The sequence below is a fragment of the Bison bison genome, unplaced genomic scaffold, assembly GCF_000754665.1.
Source record: "Bison bison bison isolate TAMUID 2011002044 unplaced genomic scaffold, Bison_UMD1.0 scf7180017864533, whole genome shotgun sequence".
Lineage (NCBI taxonomy): Eukaryota > Metazoa > Chordata > Mammalia > Artiodactyla > Bovidae > Bison > Bison bison.
This window is the reverse complement of record NW_011495082.1, coordinates 2,943,906-2,965,199: the sequence shown is the minus strand read 5'-3', so window position 1 is coordinate 2,965,199 and position 21,294 is coordinate 2,943,906. Positions and strand designations below refer to the sequence as shown.

Below are 21,294 nucleotides of genomic sequence, written 5' to 3'. Positions count from 1 at the left end.
TCTTAAGGACTTTGATTTCCAGAAGGAAAAACAAAATTTCAAATTGTAACTTCCCCAGAGAGTGTTTCAGCAGATTTTAGAGCCTTTTGTATATCAGTGATTTCTGACCTCACAAATTGGATCCTTTTTATCCCCTTTCTATTGTATTCAGTAAAGCAATGTGAAAATTGGTCTCTTCACTGATATCCCACTGATTTAACCTAAGAGTGTGATTAATAATAAAATTTTGGTCTTTTTTAATATTGATTCACGCAGTTAACATTTCCTCCCTAAATTATTAGTTTTAGTCAAAGTTTGCCTTTTTTCTCTCAGCATTTTTTTTTCCTCGCACAGTGTTGGTTTCTCTCTTTCCCGCTTTTGGCATCACCATAAGATTTTATTTGGAGATAATACAGAAGCTCTTTTCAAAATCATTAGTGATATGAAACTGCATCAATAGACAGCAGATCCTGACGGAGGGATGTGGTTAAAAAACCCCTCTTGGAAATCAATGTTTTACCTACCGGGGACTTTTTGAGGCTTCAAGGCTTTCGGCCAAGAGTATAATATGCTGTTTTTAGAAAAACCTTTGCCAGTCTTACATTTTAGTTAGGCTTATATAGTATGTTTCACTTGAATTTCAGTTCTAAGTGTACAGTCATGAAAGTCTCATATTTGAAAGATCAAATATATTCCTTTAGTTTATGTGAAAGGAAACTCAGGGGCTTCCCTCGTGGCTCAGAGGTAAAGAATCTGCCTGTGATGCAGGGGACCCAGGTTCGATCCCTGGATCGGGAGGATCCCCTGAAGAAGGGAATGGCAATGCAGTCCAGTATTCTTGCCTGGAGAATCCATGGACAGAGGAGCCTGGCGGGCTATCGTCCATGGAGTTGCAGAGAGTCGTACATGACTGAAGCAACTGAGCAGCACACAAAGGAAGCTATTGTACCAAAACCTGTATAAATAGGTTCAATTTGTCATCTGCAGATGTGTTCATTAAGGATTCACTCAGTTCATTCATTATTGCTCCATTTCAGCTATAGTAACTGAACATAATATCTACTTGGTAAATTTCTTACTAAACACTATGCCTTCCTTTCACAATTTTTTGACCTTAGACTCCACTTACAATCTCTAGTTATGACAAAGAACTAGTTTGCTGTATTTGTACTGTAAGATGGGGAAAAAAATCCCTGCTATATTAGGTTATGATGATATAATAATATTATATTATCAGTCATATCCTATTCTTTGTGATCCCATGGACTGTAGCCCACCAGGCTCCTCTGTCTGTGGGATTTTCCAGGCAAGAATACTGGAGTGGGTTGCCATTTCCTCCTCCAGGGGATCTTCCTGTCCCAGAGATCAATCGAACCTAAGTCTCCTGCATCTCATGCATTGGCAGGCAAATTCTTTACCACTGAGCCACCTGGGCAACCCATGGTAATAATAGTAAATCTAAATATGTGGTCAATTTCCCTATTCAAACATGATAACATTAATTTACATAGCAATCATGTAAAGGAAACCTTTGGTATTAAGCAGCTCGGAGAAAACTGTAAAATCATGGAGCAAAAGTTTTGCTCATGCAGTAATTTGGAAAAAATACTTTAGAGGCAGATATTCAGAATAATAAAATAACCAAGAAAAATACATGATGTTCGAGTTACTTTAGGGAAGATGTTGTCCTTGGAAAGTCAGTGAATCCCCACATTGCAGGATTGTGGTGAAAATTAAATGAGATCTTCGATACAAGGCAGCATTGAGCACGCTTTCTGCCCCAGAGTAAGTGCTTGTTAAAAAATGTTGGCTCTTGTTAGTATTACAATTATCTGTATTCTTGACTTCCTAAGCAAAAAATAAAGCTTGGTTTAATCTAGTCCCAGTAATATTTATGAAATGTGCAGGGTGTGAGTAGTGCTCTACTAGGCTTCACCAAGACAGATGCCTGCCACAGCCCCTACCCTAGACGGTGGGAGTAGAGAGGAGATATTAATAAATCCCAGACAGAAAGGGAGCGCAGTGCAGTGCAGTGCAACACGTTTCGCTCAAACATTATCATCTTCTGATGTGTTTGCAGCAGTTGTGTAAATGTTAAAACCACAAGTAATTATTCTTTCTCTTCTGTCACGTTCTCTCTAATTTGAACTGTCTCAATATTTTTGTTTAGAAAAATGACTGAAAGAATGAGCAATTGTGTCAATAATGAAGACACCCCCTCATTTTTTAGCAAAGAGACAGCCCCCAAATCGCAAGAAGTGAACAATTAAGTGAGTCATAAATCTATCTATCATTCATTGTTAAATGGAACTTTTTTTTTAAGATAGCAAGGTTCCATCTCATTTTTATGGTGCAATGAAAAACTATCCCTTCAGTAAGACAATCCTCAGAACAGAACGATATTTTGTGTGTCTTTGTGCCCTGGAAACATCAGATGGTCAACTTTTTTCTTATTTGCAAATGGAGCCTTTATTCTAAGAGAAGGGAAGATTCGTGGATGCATTCTAAATCTGAAACATCTGGCTTTGGTAATAATGTAGTTCAAGCAGCTTGTGCTTTGGATTCAAATCAAAGCTCTCCCACTTACTGACAAGCCTTAGAAACTCCCGGAACCTCAGTTTCCTCATCTGTCAAAAATCGGGATGAGAATGCCTGACCCACATGACTCTCAGGAAAGAAATGAGAGTGGTCTGCCAACACAAACCTGTTTTATGACACAGACTCCAGTCTTTGGAAGAATAACTTAGTACCCAGTAAAATTTCTTTACCTCTGCCTCACAATCCAGAGGCTACTGTATGTGCTGAATGTTTAAAGTTCTAGTTGGCAGATAGACTGTTAATTTCTCAAAAGATTCTAAACAGAACCAAGAAACATCAAGGACGAGTAGGGTCAATAGCAAATTCATGAAGGTCTGGTTCATCATCAGGGTGACCTAGTCAAGCTAAAGAGACTAGTCTCTTTTTAGAATGTTTGCTGCCCTCCAACTGGTACAACCAAGAATAGTCTTGGCTTGGGTGTATTCTTGGGGTATTTTTCTAAGAATACACCACAAAAGACACTGAGGTTTCACAGGAGTTTCTTCTCAGTCTGACATTATGCATTATTATATTGTTTCCCTAAGAAACCCCCAGATAGAGTGGAGACTTGATTTTTACTTTTAAGAATCTGTAATCAGGAGCCTTTAGCTGGATAAGAATCAGAAATCTGATTTGCCCCCATTCTGCAGTAGGCATATTGAAATTTTCATTATTCCCAGATTTCTGACCTCTAAATGTTTTGTGGTTGCCTTTTCCCTTAGAGCCATCCCATGAAAAAGATCTCCTTTCCCCTCCAAAAAAAGAAAAAAAAACCTGATTGTGATTTACAACAGCTGGATAACTTAGAGTTGCTGTTGCTTTTAACAGCGTTTCAAGCATTCAGGGCAAAGTGAATGTAAGACTGAAGACTAGAAGGTCATAATTTTTTCCACTAAAAACTATTTTAGGTGTCTTTCTTACAGTAGAGCAGTGGGTTATATGAGCCAGTTTACTGTTTACAATTAAAATTTCATGAAAAGATGTAGGTTTATTTGCGACACAAAACAATGTCCTGACATTGGAAACTAACTTAAAACTTTTTAAAAGTCAAATGTAAAAGTAATTGATAGTAGTGAACATTATTGGGCTTCCCTAATAGCCCAGTTAGTAAAGAATCCGCCTGCAATGCAGGAGACCCCAGTTTGATTTCTGGGTCAGGAAGATCTGCTGGAGAAGGGATAGGCTACCCACTCCAGTATTCTTGGGCTTCCCTTGTGACTCAGCTGGTAAAGAATCCAGCTGCAATGCAGGAGACCTGGGTTCGATTCTTGGGTTGAGAAGATCCCCTGAAGAAGGGAAAGGCTACCCACTGCAGTATTCTGGCCTGGATAATTCCATGGGGTCACAAAGAGTCAGACACGACTGAGCAACTTTCACTTCAGTGAACATTATTATATATGTAACATCTTTAGTTTAACAAGATTGTATGCTGTAAATGTTTTCAGAATTGTTCTGTTGAAAGAAAAAAAAAAAAAACAAACCTAAGTGGGAAAAACATTTGGCTGAAGTAAAAACAGAAAATCAATACATCAGAGGTTTAGCTCTATGTTCAACTTAATGTTTTCCTGTGGCAATTTGCTCCAAATTCCCAAAAATAAAATACCATTAACAAAGTACTAAACAAAGTAATTTCTATAAGCTATATGTTAGAAATTCTTTTTTAGATACCTAATAGTGGATACTATAAGATACTGGGCATTTTCCTATCATGTTGAGTGGTTTTGATGATGAAGTTGGTCTCTGAAATAGATGGTCGGTAGGTAAACATCTTTACCCTGTATTACAGGGGAGAAGATTATTGACTAAAATATTTCAGAATCTACCTTTAAAAGCATACTTAATCATCCGCTCAAAATAGCACACTGAAAGTTAAACAGCTTCTCTGGCATTTAGTGTAGCTAAACCCAATATTTCCTATTTGTAAATATTTATTTATCCAGAAGGAGACTAGAAACATGGTTTGGAATGTTGCCCCTTATGTAAGTCCAGTGTCTTTTGAACCAGAATTGCTATTTTTGACGCCCAAATTGACCATGTTCCACATCACCTCTGACTTAGGAGGCCCCTTTTTAAAAAATATTTGTTTTATTTTGACTCTGCCGGGTCTTCGTTGTGGCCCGCAGAATCTTTGTTTCGGCGGGCGAACTCTTGGTTCCAGCATGTGGGATCGAGTTCTCCAACCAGGGATCGGCCCCGGGCCCCCTGCGTTGGGAGCATGACATGTTAACCTCCACACCAGCAGGGAAGACCCTTAGGGGCCCCTTTGAGTCTCACGTCCCTGGTCTCCCACTTTGTTTCCTCTCTTCGTGTTCCTGGAATTTTAGGATGAGATTGGATAGAGGAGGGTTTTCAGAGTCTCTGAGTACACCCCCGTTCGGAGGAGCAGGTCTGTGCTGTGCTTCAGAGCGTGGGTTCTGAACACACTGCTGGGTTCAAACCATGGCTTAACCAATTGATAGCTGTTTGCCGTTGGGCAAGTTACGGGATCTTTCTGTTCTTCAGCTTTCTATTTATGTAACCCAAGGATACTCTTAGCACCTCACCGGGTTGTTGTTGTGAGGATGAAAGGTGCTTTATATCCGTGTGTAATAGCCAGCACACTGCATAGGCGCATGTACTGTTCTGGGTACGTACTGTGGCTGCATGATGTTAATGCGCTTGGTCATTCATACGATATAAAATGCTTGCCGTTGTTAATACTGCGTGGTCGTGTTGGTGATGGCTGCCTCGGGAGAGTACGTGGGAGTCTCTGATTCAGATGACTTTTATGCTTCTCTCACACTAATGAAATCATTGCTTAGCGTGTGAAAAACCAAGGTGCAGTATAGTTGAAGGAACTCTAATGGAGACCTCATGACGAGGAACTGCATTTATCTGCTTAATCTGCCTTTGTCCTCATCGCCCATCTGCCTTGTAAATCTTGCAAGGCTGCCGCTTCACTCAGACCTCATTCCTCATGTGCTCCCTGGCAGATGCATCCTAACTAGCTCCCTCACAACAGTCTCACCCTTTAATGCCTCCTTTCTGCTGCCACTCTTGCTTTTCTCTCGACACACAGCTAACGATGCCGCTTCCTACTCACAAACAACTTTGGCTGTTCTTTATCTATGGTATAAAGTTTAGTAAAAGTTTAGTATCAAGTCTCCAGTATTAAAGTTAACATGACCCAAGAGGCTTGTGTTAGCCAAGCCTACTTTCCCAGCTTCTGAAAACTGCATCCCCTAAAATGACCTATATTTCGCCTTCACAGGAATCCTTATCCTTCTCAAACACAGTCATGACTCTGAGATCTATCATGAATTCCCTCCCTCCAGGAAGCCTCCCTCCGAACCATCTAGTAAAATCCAGTGCACTCTTAATTGCCACCCTTCTACCATTCTTTTTCCTAGGAAAGCATGCAGCCCAACTTTTGGTAGAAAGTTCTGTGTGAGTAAATTGTTACTGAAATTCATCTTGACATAGAGACAACCCATGGCAGTAGACACTTGTCAGTGTGGAAGAAAAGATCCAGCATCTCCGAGTTTTCTTCTTCATTAGGGGGAAGTTCTACTTTATTTGATTCTGCTGCTTACATTTAACTAAGGTAATGTGCTAGGAAATGATTAACAGGTGCAGCAGATGAAAAAAGAAGCTTCAGTTAGCTCTCTATTAACAAATTTAGTAGGTGGGCACTTGCATGATTTTCTGATTTTTATCTTATGTGGTTGGTAAGCAGTTTGTCTCAGCGGTATACTTGGTCATCACCTTGATGTTTGAAATTACCGAGTTACACATTACATTTTCAGTTCTTATCCCATGTTCCCTCATGACTTGTAGTGCCATTTCTGAATAATTTTAATTTTTCCAGCATAATCGTCTATGTGTTTTGTGAGCATTTGAAACACGTAATAGATGAGTGCTCTGTGTAGTATTAGCCTCTAATTGCGCAGCATTTGGGGGGAGAGTGAGTTCAAGGTGGATTAAGGTTGTCTGAAAGGTATCATGAGAGCCCTGGGCCTTAGCTGATCCTTAAAAATGAATTTTGAGTTGAACAGGAAGTCATACACTGCGAGTTACTGACCTGCTAGAGCAAAGACTCAGATGTATTCAGAGGATAGTGAGTTTGGCCATGGCCATTGGAAGTTAGGTTAGATACACAGAGCAGGTCAAACTGTGTCCAGCTCTGAGAGCCAAGCCAGGGCACTGACCCACTAGAGTTAAGTATGATCTGAAAAAGGAACATGAGGGGAACACATGTATACCTGTGGTGGATTCATTTCGATATTTGGCAAAACCAATACAATATTGTAAAGTTTAAAAATAAAATTTTTAAAAAAATAAAAAGGAACATGAGAGAAGCAGCATTGGAGAAAGATTTTTTTATATAGAACATCTTGGGAGTGTACATTAGCTTTATTATCACACATATGCACGGAAGTTTGCATACAGCTTCAAGGAGCAATCTTCCTGCAGCCCATCATTGTAAGGCCTGCTGAAAAACCCTTCAACTAGAGACCAGGAACCCAAACAGCAGGTTATGGAAAGACCTAGGCAGATGGCAGTGAAACCTTAATGTAGGATGGTGGCAGTGAAAATGGAAAGAGGCCTTTTTGAAGAAAAATTGACAAGATTTGGTAACTAATTAGATATGGAGTTGAAAGAGGCAGGGGGGAACAGTCAAAAGATGACAACTTGAGAGACTACAGAAAAAATGGTGCCGATGAAAAAGGTTAACCTTGGTCCATGAGAACTAGTTTCTGTTTTGTGCTGATTAGTTTTATATGCTTGTATTTATAATTTAAAGTCTAGGAGGAAAAAAATGAAGTGAAAAGACTCATAATGTCTAAACATCCAAATAGAAAGTTTCAGAACTTCGGGCTCAAAGAGAGCTCCACATTCAGCTGAGCTCTGTTTCACTTTGCTGAAACAAGGCAAAGTGTCCTCCTTGCAACATCATCAGCCAGAAATATGTTCTTTGAATTTACAACTTCTTAAAATAGGAGTCAATTAAAAAAAAAAAAAATAAGTAGAGCAAGTGTTTTCAAGTTAACTGGAGAGAAAAAAAAATTTTTCTGCTAACACTACATTTGAAGTTCTGTATATTTACACTAGTTTTAATATGAGTGTTTAGAAATTTGTAACCCAGCGAGGTGGCTTCTATTATCCTTGATATAGATTACATTGTGAATGCTCAAATTGTTTTATGTGAAACAATATTTTTTATCAAATGAAACTATAAAACAGGCGAACTCTAAAGTTGGTCTGCTCTTCATTTTCTTATAATCTGTAATCAGGAAATCCATTCACTCGTGCTTTATAATTTTTGTGCTTTTAAGTGGTCAGGGGAATGTGACATCTGCATGCAGCCCCATCCAAATTGATCATCGTCCCAGGCAGAGGGTAATTTTCAAACGTAGCATGAAGAGAGGTGGAATCTATATCTCAGAAGTTTATTGAAGGGTAGCATTTCCCACCTCCCGACCCTGACTTTGAAAGAGACCATTCCGTTGGGTGAATTTATCTTAAGGTAAGACAGCAGCCTCAACAGAAGGCCACAGCGCCCGGAGTGAGGAGGAGGCCACAGTTTCCGAGCCGGTTTAAATGCAGGCTCTTCTTAGCAGTAAACCGCACGAATGTATTCATCATTGATTTTCAAATGATAGGTTTCTATATCACTGGTTTAGGATCCACAGCCTCGCATTCCTGAATCTATATTATGCCAAAAGAATAACAACTTGGTGGCTGGAAACAGAAATGGTTATTATATGGCTCCAAAATGCTAGCTGGCACAATATGCTAAAAACAGCAGAAATTCACCGGTAAAAGGCAGAATTTATTTGTTCTCAAAAATAACTTTTATGCTCTAAAAATATGAATTTAAGAAGTGTCATCGTGGTTCAAAATATTTTACCTTCAGTATGTAAACACCTTAAAATATGTGACTAATCTTCTAAAATGGCATAATTTCCAAACAAGAGGAAATATTCCAAGAGGAAAAATAGAATGCTTTTCAAATCTTTTTTTTTTTTAAGTTTTAAGGCATTTATTAGGTGAAAACCTAAAATATATGTTTGCTTTTTATCTACTCCCCCCACCCCCCACCTACTGCTGCCCCAAATCATTGTTTAAAATGTGGGCAAAAGGCTTTGTTGGAATTTCTCAGAACTCACTCTAGAAAAAAAATTTTTTTTCTTAATAAAAAAAAAGCTTTTCTCAGAGCCTTCATGCAGCATTTCCATTTTCGCACACTGGCCCAGTGCTCGTCATATCACAGGACAACACATTTCATAAAGTGGTTTTACTTCCTTTTAGCAAAATAACTCCTCCATGCAAACCAGTATCGGCATCTACCAAGCCTGGGTTTTAGTTTCTTCTGATCTGTTCAAGCTTCATTGCACTGCTTAACTGACTTTTTTTTCCCCCTTTCTTTTGAAATTACCCAGCTAATTTTCCATTTGATTGTTTATTTAAACCAGATCTCACACAGGCTTAATAGATAAGTGACATAGGCATTCAGCATATCTGTCAGTCTGAGCTTCGGCTGACAGGAAAGAAGAGTGCAAACTTTGTCTCGGTTTTCTCACTCCGTTTTTATCCCATGGAATCTATTAATTAAAGCGAAAGCCCTAGCATAGTCACAATAATGATTCAGTAAGACACATTAAATATAAAAGTCCTCTGAGCATTCTGTCTTATCAAGTGTCTTTCTACATGAACATACCCTCTGTATTTCTAGCCAAAAAAGGTAAATGTGTTTGTTCCTTGTAATCACTTTTGCCACAGAAAACTGTCCAAATTAACTGTGCAAATTTCTTCTAGGCTTTTGGCATCATTAGTTGGCTTCAGAGAATATAGCTAATTTTCTGGAAGTTTTATTACAGAAGAGCAGCTTATATACAAATTCAACCAACATTTCTTAAGCAGCTACTTTATACTTGATACGTTTTGCCAGGAGGGGATTGTTTGTTTTATTTTGTGGGTTTTTTCCTCCAGTAAGGTGGAGAATGTTATGCATAATCCAATTGACAGATTTAATCTTGTAGTTATTTGTTATACATTCAGCCTGTTTATTCATGCATAAAATAAGACAAGTAAAATGAAAGGGATATGAAGAATCAGTATGCTCTAAACATTATTAAAGTTGTGTGTGTGCATGCTCAGTCATGTCTGACTCTTGGCAACCCCATGAACTGTAGCCTGCCAGGCTCCTCTGTCCATAGGATTTCCCAAGCAAGAATACTGGAGTGGCGTGCCATGCCCTCCTCCAGGGGATCTTCCTGACCCAGGGATTGAAACCTCTCCTGCATCTCCTACATTGGCGGGCAGATTCTTTACCACTGCGCTACTTGGGAAGCCAAAACAGTGTACCTCAAATAGATTCTAATTCAAAAGATGTGCCCAAAAATATCTCCTGAAATATACTGGGGCTTTGCCTTCCTAATTCCTCACTGTATCTCGGGTCATCACAGAAATTTCCAGACTGGATCACACTATCAGGCCTTCCTGAAATATTCCAATGCTAGTAGAACTCTCTGTCCCCTTAAGGGCCTGTGTTCCCTCTGCTCTGCAGCCTTCAGGGGTCTGCATTTCCACCATTTAAAACCAAGACACATAAGCCTGGAATTCACAGGCTAACCTCCAGTGGGCTCCACAGCCCAGCCCTCCATATTCCTTCAGAATCTCTGCCTCTTCTCTCATGGGTTCCCTTCTCACCGGGATCCTCACAGAGTCTCTGGCCGTCCTCTGTAAATCGCCACAGTGGCCCTTTCCTAGTGCCCGGTCACAAGACCAGAGATCTTTTTGTCTCCTCTGTTTTTTCAGGACCCACATCAGTTCTTGCCTCTTCCGTGAATCTCGTTCGGATAATCTCTTCCCTGCTGGGAAACGAGTGGCCCTTAATCTGGATTCCTCTGTGGCACCTCACCCCAGGCTGCCCCATCTTGGTGTGTACCTACCGTACACGTCCGTATCGGATTGCCACAAAGGACTGCAAGGGCCTTGGAGGCCCGGGGCCTTGTCTCTGCTGCCCCACAGAGTAGCACACAGTTATCATTCGTCCTGGGGTCATAGGTGCTGGGGTTTTGCCGTAGTGATAATGATGACAGCAACGATGAGGTTTGACTGTCTCCTTTAGAGAGCCCCAGAAAACAGCTGTCTGGGTTTCCAGCAAGGGTTGTTGAATTGGCCTGGGTGGTTTCTCCGATTCTCCAGTCACAGACGGTGGAGGAAACAGGGACTTCCGGTTCAGCTCAGGTTGCATCAGCTGCCTCTGCACCTCTGCCGGTCACAGGCCAGTGTATTTTGAGTTCTGAGAAATGGACACCTTCAGATAGCCGTTTGTCTGCTAATGGGAGGGGGAGAACTAAACATCAGAGACCCAAGAAAAACCTTTCAGGACAGTTCCCACTCGCTGGCTACTCCTGTGCCCGGGGCATCAGCCCTTTAGTGGAGGCCTCACTCCCTCCTTTCAGCTCCTGAGGAGGAGGCCTGCTTTCTGAAGTTCTCCGTGAGCAAGAGAGCAGGGCTTCAGGTTCGTCCACTGAGCCTCGTGAGGGAAGCAGACCAGAGAGAAAAAAGCCATAGGGAGAAATCGCTCAGAGAAAAAGGGAACTGAAGAGCAAAGGGTGTGAGAGGCTGCTACGCCTCCCGCATGTCCTAGAAACTATAGCCTCGCTGGTGTGTCCTTTCTTCACTTAAGGACACACAGACACACAAAATAAAACCCAAATCGTTGAACCGAAAGAGTGAGTCATGCCAGCCAGGCCTCTGCTGAGCTAGTCAATTAAAGTTCAAGACCAATTCGGTGCTTTTCTTAGGCCCTGAAAGACTGTCTTGACTTTCGTCCCAACTTTTTTCTAATAGAAAAAAAATAAATAAAAGTATATGCTGGCTTCCGGACAAGTTGATGTCTCTTAGGTTTCTTCTCATTAGGAGTTTTTAATCTTCCTTCAGCGGCATTTTAAAGAACTGATTGGGTTACTCCTGAGGAGGTTGTCAGTCATCCTGTGAACTTTGCATGTACGTTATTGTCTCACCCTGTTAATGCTTTCTTCATCGTCTCATGTAGTGTATGCTCTAGAAACATTTCGTGAGTCCGGATTTTTTTTTTCCTGAGTGCTCTCATTGTTTTCTTTTAACAGGGAACGGGTATGGCAATCCCCGAAACTCACCAGGTCTGCTGGTCTCACCTGGTAACTTGAACAAGAATATGCAAGCGAAATCTCCTCCCCCCATGAATTTAGGGATGAATAACCGTAAACCAGACCTCCGAGTTCTTATTCCACCAGGCAGCAAGAATACAATGCCATCCGTGGTAATGTGAAATTCCATGTTAAATAAATGTTGATAATGTTTTGTATACGTTTTGCTGTTTTTGTATTTGTCTGACTTGATGGGTTACTTGCATGTTCCCAGAAAATCAACATGTCAGTGCTGTTGCTGCAGCCCTGTTTGGATTTAGCTCTTATTTCTGGTAACTGGTTTGCATTTCCCTTTTCCATGGGAAAAAAAAAAAAAAAGAACCAACATCTAATAAACTCCATTATCGGGCTGGTGTTCTGGGGCAAAGAAAACATTTCCTTTTAAGGCCCCCAATTTATAATTAGAAAAAAAATCATTACCTAGTACTCTGCTTATGGGATGTATGATTTGACCAATGGTAGAACCAAACTCACAGAGTGAGGTATTTCATAAGATTTTTACAGGATTGAACTAAATAAGTATGTTCTTAAGGTGCTGACAGTGAAAAATCTTTTTCATAATTTCTAAATGAACTCTCTCCCGTTAATTGGCATTTCTTCTCTTAGGTATATTGCAGTGATAATGTTTAATACATCACATGCCTGTGCAGTGCCTCAGTTCTCCTTTCCAAATATGTGTTTAATGCCAGTAATTACCTCTCAAAAACAAATTGTCTTAAAATTCTAGGCAATTGAGAACAAAGGTTATATTTTCCATCAAAAAAAAAAAGTTGTGACACTTATAAGAATAAATATGAAATATAAATAATATCCCTGGAAGCTATCATTTTTCCTTCTCCTGGGTCTGAAGGACTAAGGTGAAGATAAATCTGTGGGCCCAAATTCAACAACAAAGAGACTCACATCCATGTTCTCCAAATTAGCTTTGCTTAAGAGCGAGAGAACATTTAAAACCAAGATTCAGTAGACAAATTTAGATCATTCTGCAAACACATTTTTTTTTTCTTTCTCTGCTCTGTGGCAAGCTTCAGGGTAAAACGGTCCTGCAAGCTGATTAGTTTATTATGGCACAGTGCAGATTAATTTTGAATATCAACCCCCCAAAATTCACATAATATGCAACATTCTCTTTGGAAAAGGCTGGGGCTAATAAATAAAACCTCCCACAGGCCATCACCAAGCAGTTTGGGCCACGCATGGCAGGCTGTCTCTATCAGCAGATTGATTCCAAGTGCCTTAAAACTGATGCTTTCCCAGGGATCCCATGAGCTGTGGGTCAGGTCTCTGTCAGTGCTAGCTACGTGCAGTTGCCCCTTCCTCCAGCAAGTGCACTTTCAAAGTACCATCTTTTTTTTTTTTTTCTCAAAATGTGGTGGTGAAATAATGAAGGTTGAAACCCTGACCTGTGCTGAAAACTGGATAGATTGTCTTCAGGTTGGAGACAAACCGCTCATTAAAGGAAACAAAGAATATCTTTGTAAGGAGTTGTCTTTAGAGTCTGGGTTTTAAAGCTGTTTAAACTGTCATGCCTGTCAGAAGATGCTTTTCCTTTTGTTGAAAAGATTTTGCCCAAGTATAAATATTTACAGACACTAATTAATAAAACTCCTTCCCCATGCTCTCAGTCTGAGGATGTCGACCTGCTCTTGGTAAGTGGTGAGGGCACATCCCTTCAGTGCTACGTGCCAGGAAAAACCCAAAGCTGCCGTTAGGCGAGAGGTGGCAGCAGTAACATGGAGAGATTTGGGGAGTTAGTGTGTGTCAACACTGATTATTTAGAAATTATTTCAAGTATCACTTACAGGTGAAATACCAGGTTATCTATTTTTCTGTTTTACCCTCTGTAAGTGAAGGCCCATGTTTTCAGTGTATTTTTGGATTTAATTTATAGTACAATTGTAACAAACAAATGTCCTCAGTTATTTAAAGCCACAAAGATACTTATTTTTCTAAGAATTAAATTCTCACGATATTTAAGTGTATATGAATTTTTAATCTCCTTGCTCTAAGGAATTAAATATACACGTTAGCTGTTTTACCATCTAGTTTGAGGGAAGTTTAGAAGAATCTGAAAAAAAGTGGTCAGAGCACCACCTGCTGGTCAAAACATGGCATGAACCCTCTACCCATCTGCTTTGCTATATATACAACTGAACATAAAAACCACCGTGGTTGATTTTAATTTTTTTTCAATTTGCATTTGAATAAAAACTGAAACAATGGAAGTACAGTATACATATTTCATCAGTTTTCAACATAGTCTGTTTTTACCCATAATAAAGCTATGGTACTTGTTACTAGTTCAGTTGCCTAGGAGATACTGATGTAATGGGTTACTATGGCAACAGCTGGTCTCTTGAAGGATTGTAAATGATAGGGTTGGCAGAGTTCATAGAGACACATGTTAAATGATTAATTTCATGAGATTTGTACCAAGTTATCGCTTTATGTGCAAAACTAATACTGAAATCTAGTGTTTTTAAGTTAAAAAAAAATCTATTCCATAATATCTTTTTATTTACTTTAAAAGAATCAAAGGATAAATAACTCCCAGTCTGCTCAGTCATTGGCTACCCCAGTGGTTTCCGTAGCAACTCCTACTTTACCAGGACAAGGGATGGGAGGATATCCATCAGCCATTTCAACAACGTATGGTACCGGTGAGTAGTTTTGCCATGTTCAAATAATATATTAAATACTTTCTATTAAAAAGCAAAATGAAAATGACATTACCTATTAGTCTGTTAGGAAGCTTTATTTAATACCTGTGGTGTTCAGATCATTATACCATTACCTATTCATTACTAAGACAAAGTGAATATCCACATGATTCTTTCTTAGTGACCAAAAGTTTTGTTAACCCAACCTGAATTCAACATAGAAGAACAATTTCAAGGAAAATGAGCTGTTAATTTTTTTTTTTTTGATGTAATACTGAAGCTGAAGCTCCAATACTTCGGCCAGAGCTAACTCATTGGAAAAGACCCTGATGCTGGGAAAGATGGAGGGCTTGGAGGAGAAAGGGGGAACAGAGGATGAGATGATTGGATGGCATCACCAATTCAATGGACATGAGTTTGAGCAAACTACAGTAGATAGTGAAGGACAGGGAAGCCTGGCATGTTTCAATCCGTGGGATCACAGAGTCAGACACAATTTACTGACTGAACAATAGAAAGCTCACTTTCTCAGGATTGTTTAAAAAACGTTTCTAGATCATCAAATACTAGATACCTGCCTGTGATGCCAGATTGTAGTTCTAATAAACTGAAATTGCTTGCTGTACTATGTTGAAGTTTTCATGGAATACTTAATTTTTGGTGCATAGTATATATATCTCTTTTGAATTAAAATTGTCCCTAATGTTTTATCTCCCTCCCTGCCCAAATTTTTTTTAAGCATGTCATTCAATAACAGAATATTTTAAAAATTGGAAATGATTATCCTGTTCTCCATTTGGTAATTTCCAAAGTAAATCTTTTGCCTTCTTCTCTCGTCTTTGCTCTAGAGTACTCTCTGAGTAGTGCAGACCTGTCATCTCTCTCTGGCTTTAACACCGCCAGCGCTCTTCATCTTGGGTCAGTAACTGGCTGGCAACAGCAGCACCTGCACAGCATGCCACCGTCCGCCCTCAGCCAGCTGGGGTAAGCAGTGTTACTTCTTCCATAACACACTTCCGTAAACGCGTTTTTAAAGTGACAGATGGCAACCTCTGAGTTTGTGCTCTGATGTCCCTTTAGAGGATGTGAGTTTCTGCCGGATCAAAATCTGAAAGTAATTATCAGGTTAATATCTTTCACATGGCTGAAATATCACTTTCCTCCTTCTTTATGAGGAGGGGGAGCTCTGTGATAATAGGGCATTTTATTCTCCTGTTGTTTTAGGCTGTATTTGTTTCCACTGCTCTCAGTGATTAAGTTCTCTTCAGTTAAGCTTTCACATAGTTAACATGGGACAGAAGAAAACATTTACAGTTATTAGTTCTTTGAATTTTTGCACTATTTCAGAGTCTTTTTCGCTTCGAATAAACCGCATAGTTCTTAATGTGATTAGCATAGTTAGCCTGTTACTCAGAGGGTCACCTATTCCACTGATATACAGACCTCATATATTTATAATATACTCATAATATAGTTGTGTATTCGTAGATATTGTATGAATATACATATATGTATATGTACACACACACTAATTATTTAAATTTGGGTATAAAAATAGTTTGGGTTGTTTTCTGAAGTCAGAAGGTGTCTGTTTTCCGCCCCCTTGTGGTACTTTTGAGATATGTCTATATTATAGAAATAACTCCTGTCATTTCTCAATGGAAAGGTTCAAATCTTAAAAAGCCCTAAATTCACAAATAATACTGCTTGTAAAACCATTAGTTTTATTTTTAAGTTTAAAACATGAACCAAAGACTTGACTTTCAGTTTAAGAACTCCAAAACTTCAGTTAATCTTCAAAAGAAAATGCAAGGAGGATATAAAATATTTAAAGATAACCCATTTTTATATGTTAGAAAAACGCTATTTGTTTACTCCGCTTTTACCCTTCTGCTGAGCCATTTGGTTAAAATAGTTAGCTAGCTCTATGTTCATATTCTAAGGAGACAATGAGAATAAAATCCTAATTAGAATAAAAATTACTGATTGATATCAGAGCTTCTCTTACCCCTCTCCAGCCCCACTAGCTTTCACGTGGAATTGAGTTCACATAGATTAGTGCTCTGGTTGTGGAGTTTATACCCAGCTACTATTTGCTTACGTGCATTTTCCTCACTAATCACTATTGTTGAAACTCTAACCTAAAAATAAAATAAATTCTCTTGACACTGTTGCTCTGCTTCCTTGAAAGATTAACTTTGAAGATATAGCACATATTGATCAGCAACACAATATCTCTTTTTAGGATAACATTTAAATTTTGCTAGAAATGTTTATCCAAATAGACGTGTATTGCAATACCTTTTTCAGGTAGTTACCACTAAGTACATTGTACCCACAGGCATTCTTAAAATCATACACACGGCATTGTACTTCCGTGGTTCAGCAGTAAATCCACCGTTTATTGCTTTTTGTCAAAAGTAAGGGTCCCCGTTCTGACTTTTCCCAAAATTCATCCATTATAGGACTAGCTCTCCTTAGAGATGATCAGTGTCAAAAGTCATATTATTTTCTCTGATATGGCTTTCTTTTGTTTGCAGTAACACCTGACAATTTGCATTTTTACATAGAAAATACATGGATTTATGTATTTTAACTACCCTACAATTTTTTAATTCGCTTCTGGGAAGAGAATTTTATTTTATTCTATATGGGAAGAATCTAATTCTCTGCTGCCCTTAACAGCAGCTTCAGTAAATGAGAAAGAGGGGACAGCCCTGGACTAGTGAGGAACTGAATTGCAACAGTCGAGGATGAAGCATTTTGTTTAGTTCCGGTTGCTTTCAACACCAGTCCTCATGGTGCACGAGTTGACTCTGAATTTAGTCTATGTGTTTTTATTGCACTTAATCACTTCCCTTATCCCTCAAATAGATACCCCTTCCAGGCCTTCTAATTTTGGCCTGCCTGCCTTTCTTCTCTCCTCCCTTCCTTCCTTCCTTCCTTCCTTCCTCAAACCCCCCACCACACACACACACACACGCACGCACGCACACACACACACACACACAGTTTTCAGAAGGAGATTCCTTCAGATGGATTAGCCTATGCTCACACGATTAAATCTTAAACTCAAAAACAAAAAAATCACGTTATAATACTTATGTAAAATAAATTATATGATCTATCTTTATTCCTTACAATGTCAGTCACTTGTTGAAAAATTGATATTTTCCCAAGCCAAACTAGTCTCAAGTACTTGTATGGTGGATTCACATTCTTTCCAGTAGATACAGTGTTCAAAGCAGAGTAAAATATCTTTCAGCCCACCAAAGCAAATATTCCCCATAGCCAAGAGGGTCACCATGGTTCTTTCTCAGAATTAAACTATGAAAGAGATCGCTCATGGAAATACCTTTAAATCCTCAAAACTATACTGTTAGCACTCTCTAGTATCTGATTTTATCTAAGCAAGTTAGAAAAACAGCATAAACTGACCAGATACAGGGGATAGAGCAGACTAGAAGGAACTTGCCATCAAGGGTTAGCACAAGTCATTCGCATACTAATATTTGAGAAAGTGACCCTCAAATGTTTTGGTGTTTTTCTCCTACCATCTAAAAAAAAGACAACCTATCTTCTAGAAGCATGTCCATCATCATGCTTAACAATGTGGGTATTCAGTACACACTGAGAGATGACTTTAAGATGATTTTTAAAAGGTTAGGTTAAATACAGTTGGATAGTCTAATTTCCAGGCGGAGGCAGTAAGAAATTTGAACAAAGCTCTCCAGTCATGTTTCATTTCTGAACACCATGGGGAAGGTAGGTGTTTTCCCAGCTGGAAGGAAGGCCTCTGCAGTAGCTGGAATCCTACAGCAGGGGATGTGGGATGTGGGAACTTGCGTATCTGGCTTCTGTCTCCCACGCACCTCCTCATCACCCACACATAGGAAGTATCTCACAGTTATCTATATCTATCAAAACTGCATTCTCAAGAACAAGTAGACCAACATGCTTATCTCTGAGTCTAGTATAGCTAAGTGATGTTCAATTCAGTTCACTCACTCAGTCGTGTCCGACTCTTTGTGATCCCATGGACTGTAGCACTCCAGGCTTCCCTGTCCATCACCAACTCCCGGACTCATGTCCATCAAGTCAGTGATGCCATCCAACCATCTCATCCTCTGTCATCTCCTTCTCCTCTCACCTTCAGTCTTTCCCAGCATCAGGGTCTTTTCCAGTGAGTCAGTTCTTCGCATCAGGTGGCCAAAGTATTGGAGTTTCAGCTTCAGCATCAATCCTTCCAGTGAATATTCAGGACTGATTTCCTTTAGGATGGACTGGTTGGGGACTCTCAAGAGTCTTCTCCAACACCACAGTCCAAAAGCATCAATTCTTTGGTGCTCAGCTTTCTTTATAGTCCAACTCTCACATCCATACATGACTACTGGAAAAGCCATAGCTTTAACTAGACGGACTTTTGTTGACAAAGTAATGTCTCTGCTTTTTAATATGCTGTCTAGGTTGGTCATAGCTTTTCTTCCAAGGAACAAGCATCTTTTAATTTCATGGCTGCAATCACCATCTGCAGTGATTTTGGAGCCCAGAAAAATAAAGTCTCTCACTGTTTCCATTATTTCCGCATCTATTTGCCATGAAGTGATGGGACCACATGCCATGATCTTAGTTTTCTGAATGTTGAGTTTTAAGCCACCATTTTCACTCTCCTCTTTCACCTTTATTAAGAGGCTCTTTAGTTCCTCTTCACTTTCTGCCATAAGGGTGGTGTCATCTGCATATCTGAGGTTATTGACATTTCTCCCAGCAATCTTGATTCCAGCTTGTGCTTCATCCAGCCTGGCATTTCACATGATGTACTCTGCATATAAGTTAAATAAGCAGGGTGACAGTATACAGCCTTGACGTACTCATTAAGTGGTGTTAATGTTCCTTTTTCTTTTCAAGAACATACTTCTTTGATAATGGAGACTAGGCAATTAAACATCATTCTGTTCTAAATCCCACTGCACAGTATAATGAAGCTGAACCTAAGATATCACTTAGAATTCATTACTGTGAATTCAGTGTCCCCAGAACTACTCAAAATGCTTCATAAATGCTTTCAGTGTCAAATGAAATGCCACCAACTAAGTTTATCTTATCTTGGGAACTAGCCTGTTTGTTTGAAGGAAAGGATAAACAATAAGTATTGTATCTTTTATGAGGAAGAGAAATAGCAAAATCTCTACAAGCCAGCTGACTTTAGGAGAAGAGTGAATAAGTAGAAAAAGCAGCTTCCAAAAGCTGTATTAAAGAAATATCATTTCAATTATGTTTTGCTCAGTTTATTGAGATTAACTGCTTATACTGGTTCAACTTACCAAATATTGTTTTCTAATTTTTCATGTCACCCTGCCTGTGAAGACACAATCTAAATGTCAGAGGGCAGACAAAAGTATTTATTGATATGCCACTTTATTTTCAGACACTTAATTGACATTCATCATTAAACAGGTGTGTGACTCATAGTAGAAGCATTTAATTAAATTTTAGTGAAATAGTCTTTCTCATCCAGAGCCAATAAAATTCTTTATTCCAGAAATCAAAAGATGATTTCCTCTCACATCAAAATGAATCATTAAGTAACTCTGAACCAAGATAAAATAGTCCACCATTATGGATCCTTTTGAAATACAGGTGCTCCCCTCCCTCATTTCAATATCTTCTTTATTTAAAGATTATTTAATTAAAACCCTTAGAGAATTAGTATACTACTTCACTATCTGCTTTAATAGAAGGCAGTTGATACTGTAAAGCAATTATCCTTCAATTAAAAATAAATAAAAAGAAAAAAAAACACTATAAAATAAAAGCAATAAATAAATAAAAGTATAAACAGGTGATTGAAAATGACACTCCATGTGGTATCTTGATACAAATGCTAAGACTGCTTTGATTCTGTAATATTATAAAAGCAAAGGAAAGCAAGCCTTATTAAGGAAACAAACAATTCTCCTTTATGTTATTCTCAACATTAGCTCATCTATTAATAAGAGAAGGAAAGTAATTCTTTGCCAGTAGGTGGTGCTTTTGTATAAAACATCACTCAAAGATAAATTCCTTTCTAATTTTGTATCTCTTTATATCTTGAATCTGAATTGCATCTCCGAAAAACCAAGCCCCAAGTTATTCCTCTTTTTCCTCTGAAATATATACCCATGTTCTCACTGCTTACAATGACAGTTTTAGTATTGAGTACCATCTGATTCTGTTCATTGGGAAGTGACATAGTCACCTGCATGCATAGGTGGGTTTGCTCTCCTTTGTTTTAAATAGGTGTGTCAGTATGGATTATTTTTTACCTCAACTCTCCTCAGAAAAAGAGATTTCTGCTCCCTGTTGACAACATGGGCTACTAACACTGACTCTAGCTGTGAATGTCAGTCCACTTAGAACATAAGAACAATACAAGCATCTTAAAATTGATGTCAGCAATAGTACTATGGTTTATACTGAGCAAAGTCATTGTGATTGCTAGTCTATACCTTAATGCTTTTCCCTTCACAACCTCAAGTATCAAATTCTCCCACGTTTTGGAATAAGAGCAAGTTATGCTGTCCTGAAATTAATGGGGATTGAGGGTTATAAACACAATAAAACCACAGTAAATCCTTCTTTACAACGTGCATCAACTAATGACAATAATAAATTGAGGTGTGGTCTCCTTAGCATCTTTAGCAGGGAGAGACTAGCAATAGTTTTATTCAGGTAGTTGTGTGTAGTATTTTCATCCCATGTAACTGAGAAAACATGAGGAAAGTCAGATTCTCTTACCAGTTTTAGTGGGGTAGGAAGTCTTGAGTGTTTTTAAGCCAGTACTGAAAATTTCCTTCCCCATTTTTCCCCCTCCCAAGCTTTTCATCAGAAATGGTTATGGGTAGCATTTTATGGGTTCT

General features: G+C 38.9%; 1 protein-coding gene across 6 annotated transcripts in view; it reads left to right on the top strand.

The window, feature by feature from the left end:
• Nucleotides 1-21,294, top strand: part of MEF2C (myocyte enhancer factor 2C) — a 180,480-nt gene that overhangs the window by 153,846 nt on the left and 5,340 nt on the right. For all 6 annotated transcript variants that reach the window (XM_010831904.1, XM_010831903.1, XM_010831905.1 and 3 more), the window contains 3 exons: nt 11,676-11,848; nt 14,266-14,395; nt 15,244-15,379. In XM_010831904.1, the coding sequence (XP_010830206.1) occupies nt 11,676-11,848; nt 14,266-14,395; nt 15,244-15,379 (439 nt within the window). The remainder of the gene's footprint in view (nt 1-11,675; nt 11,849-14,265; nt 14,396-15,243; nt 15,380-21,294) is intronic.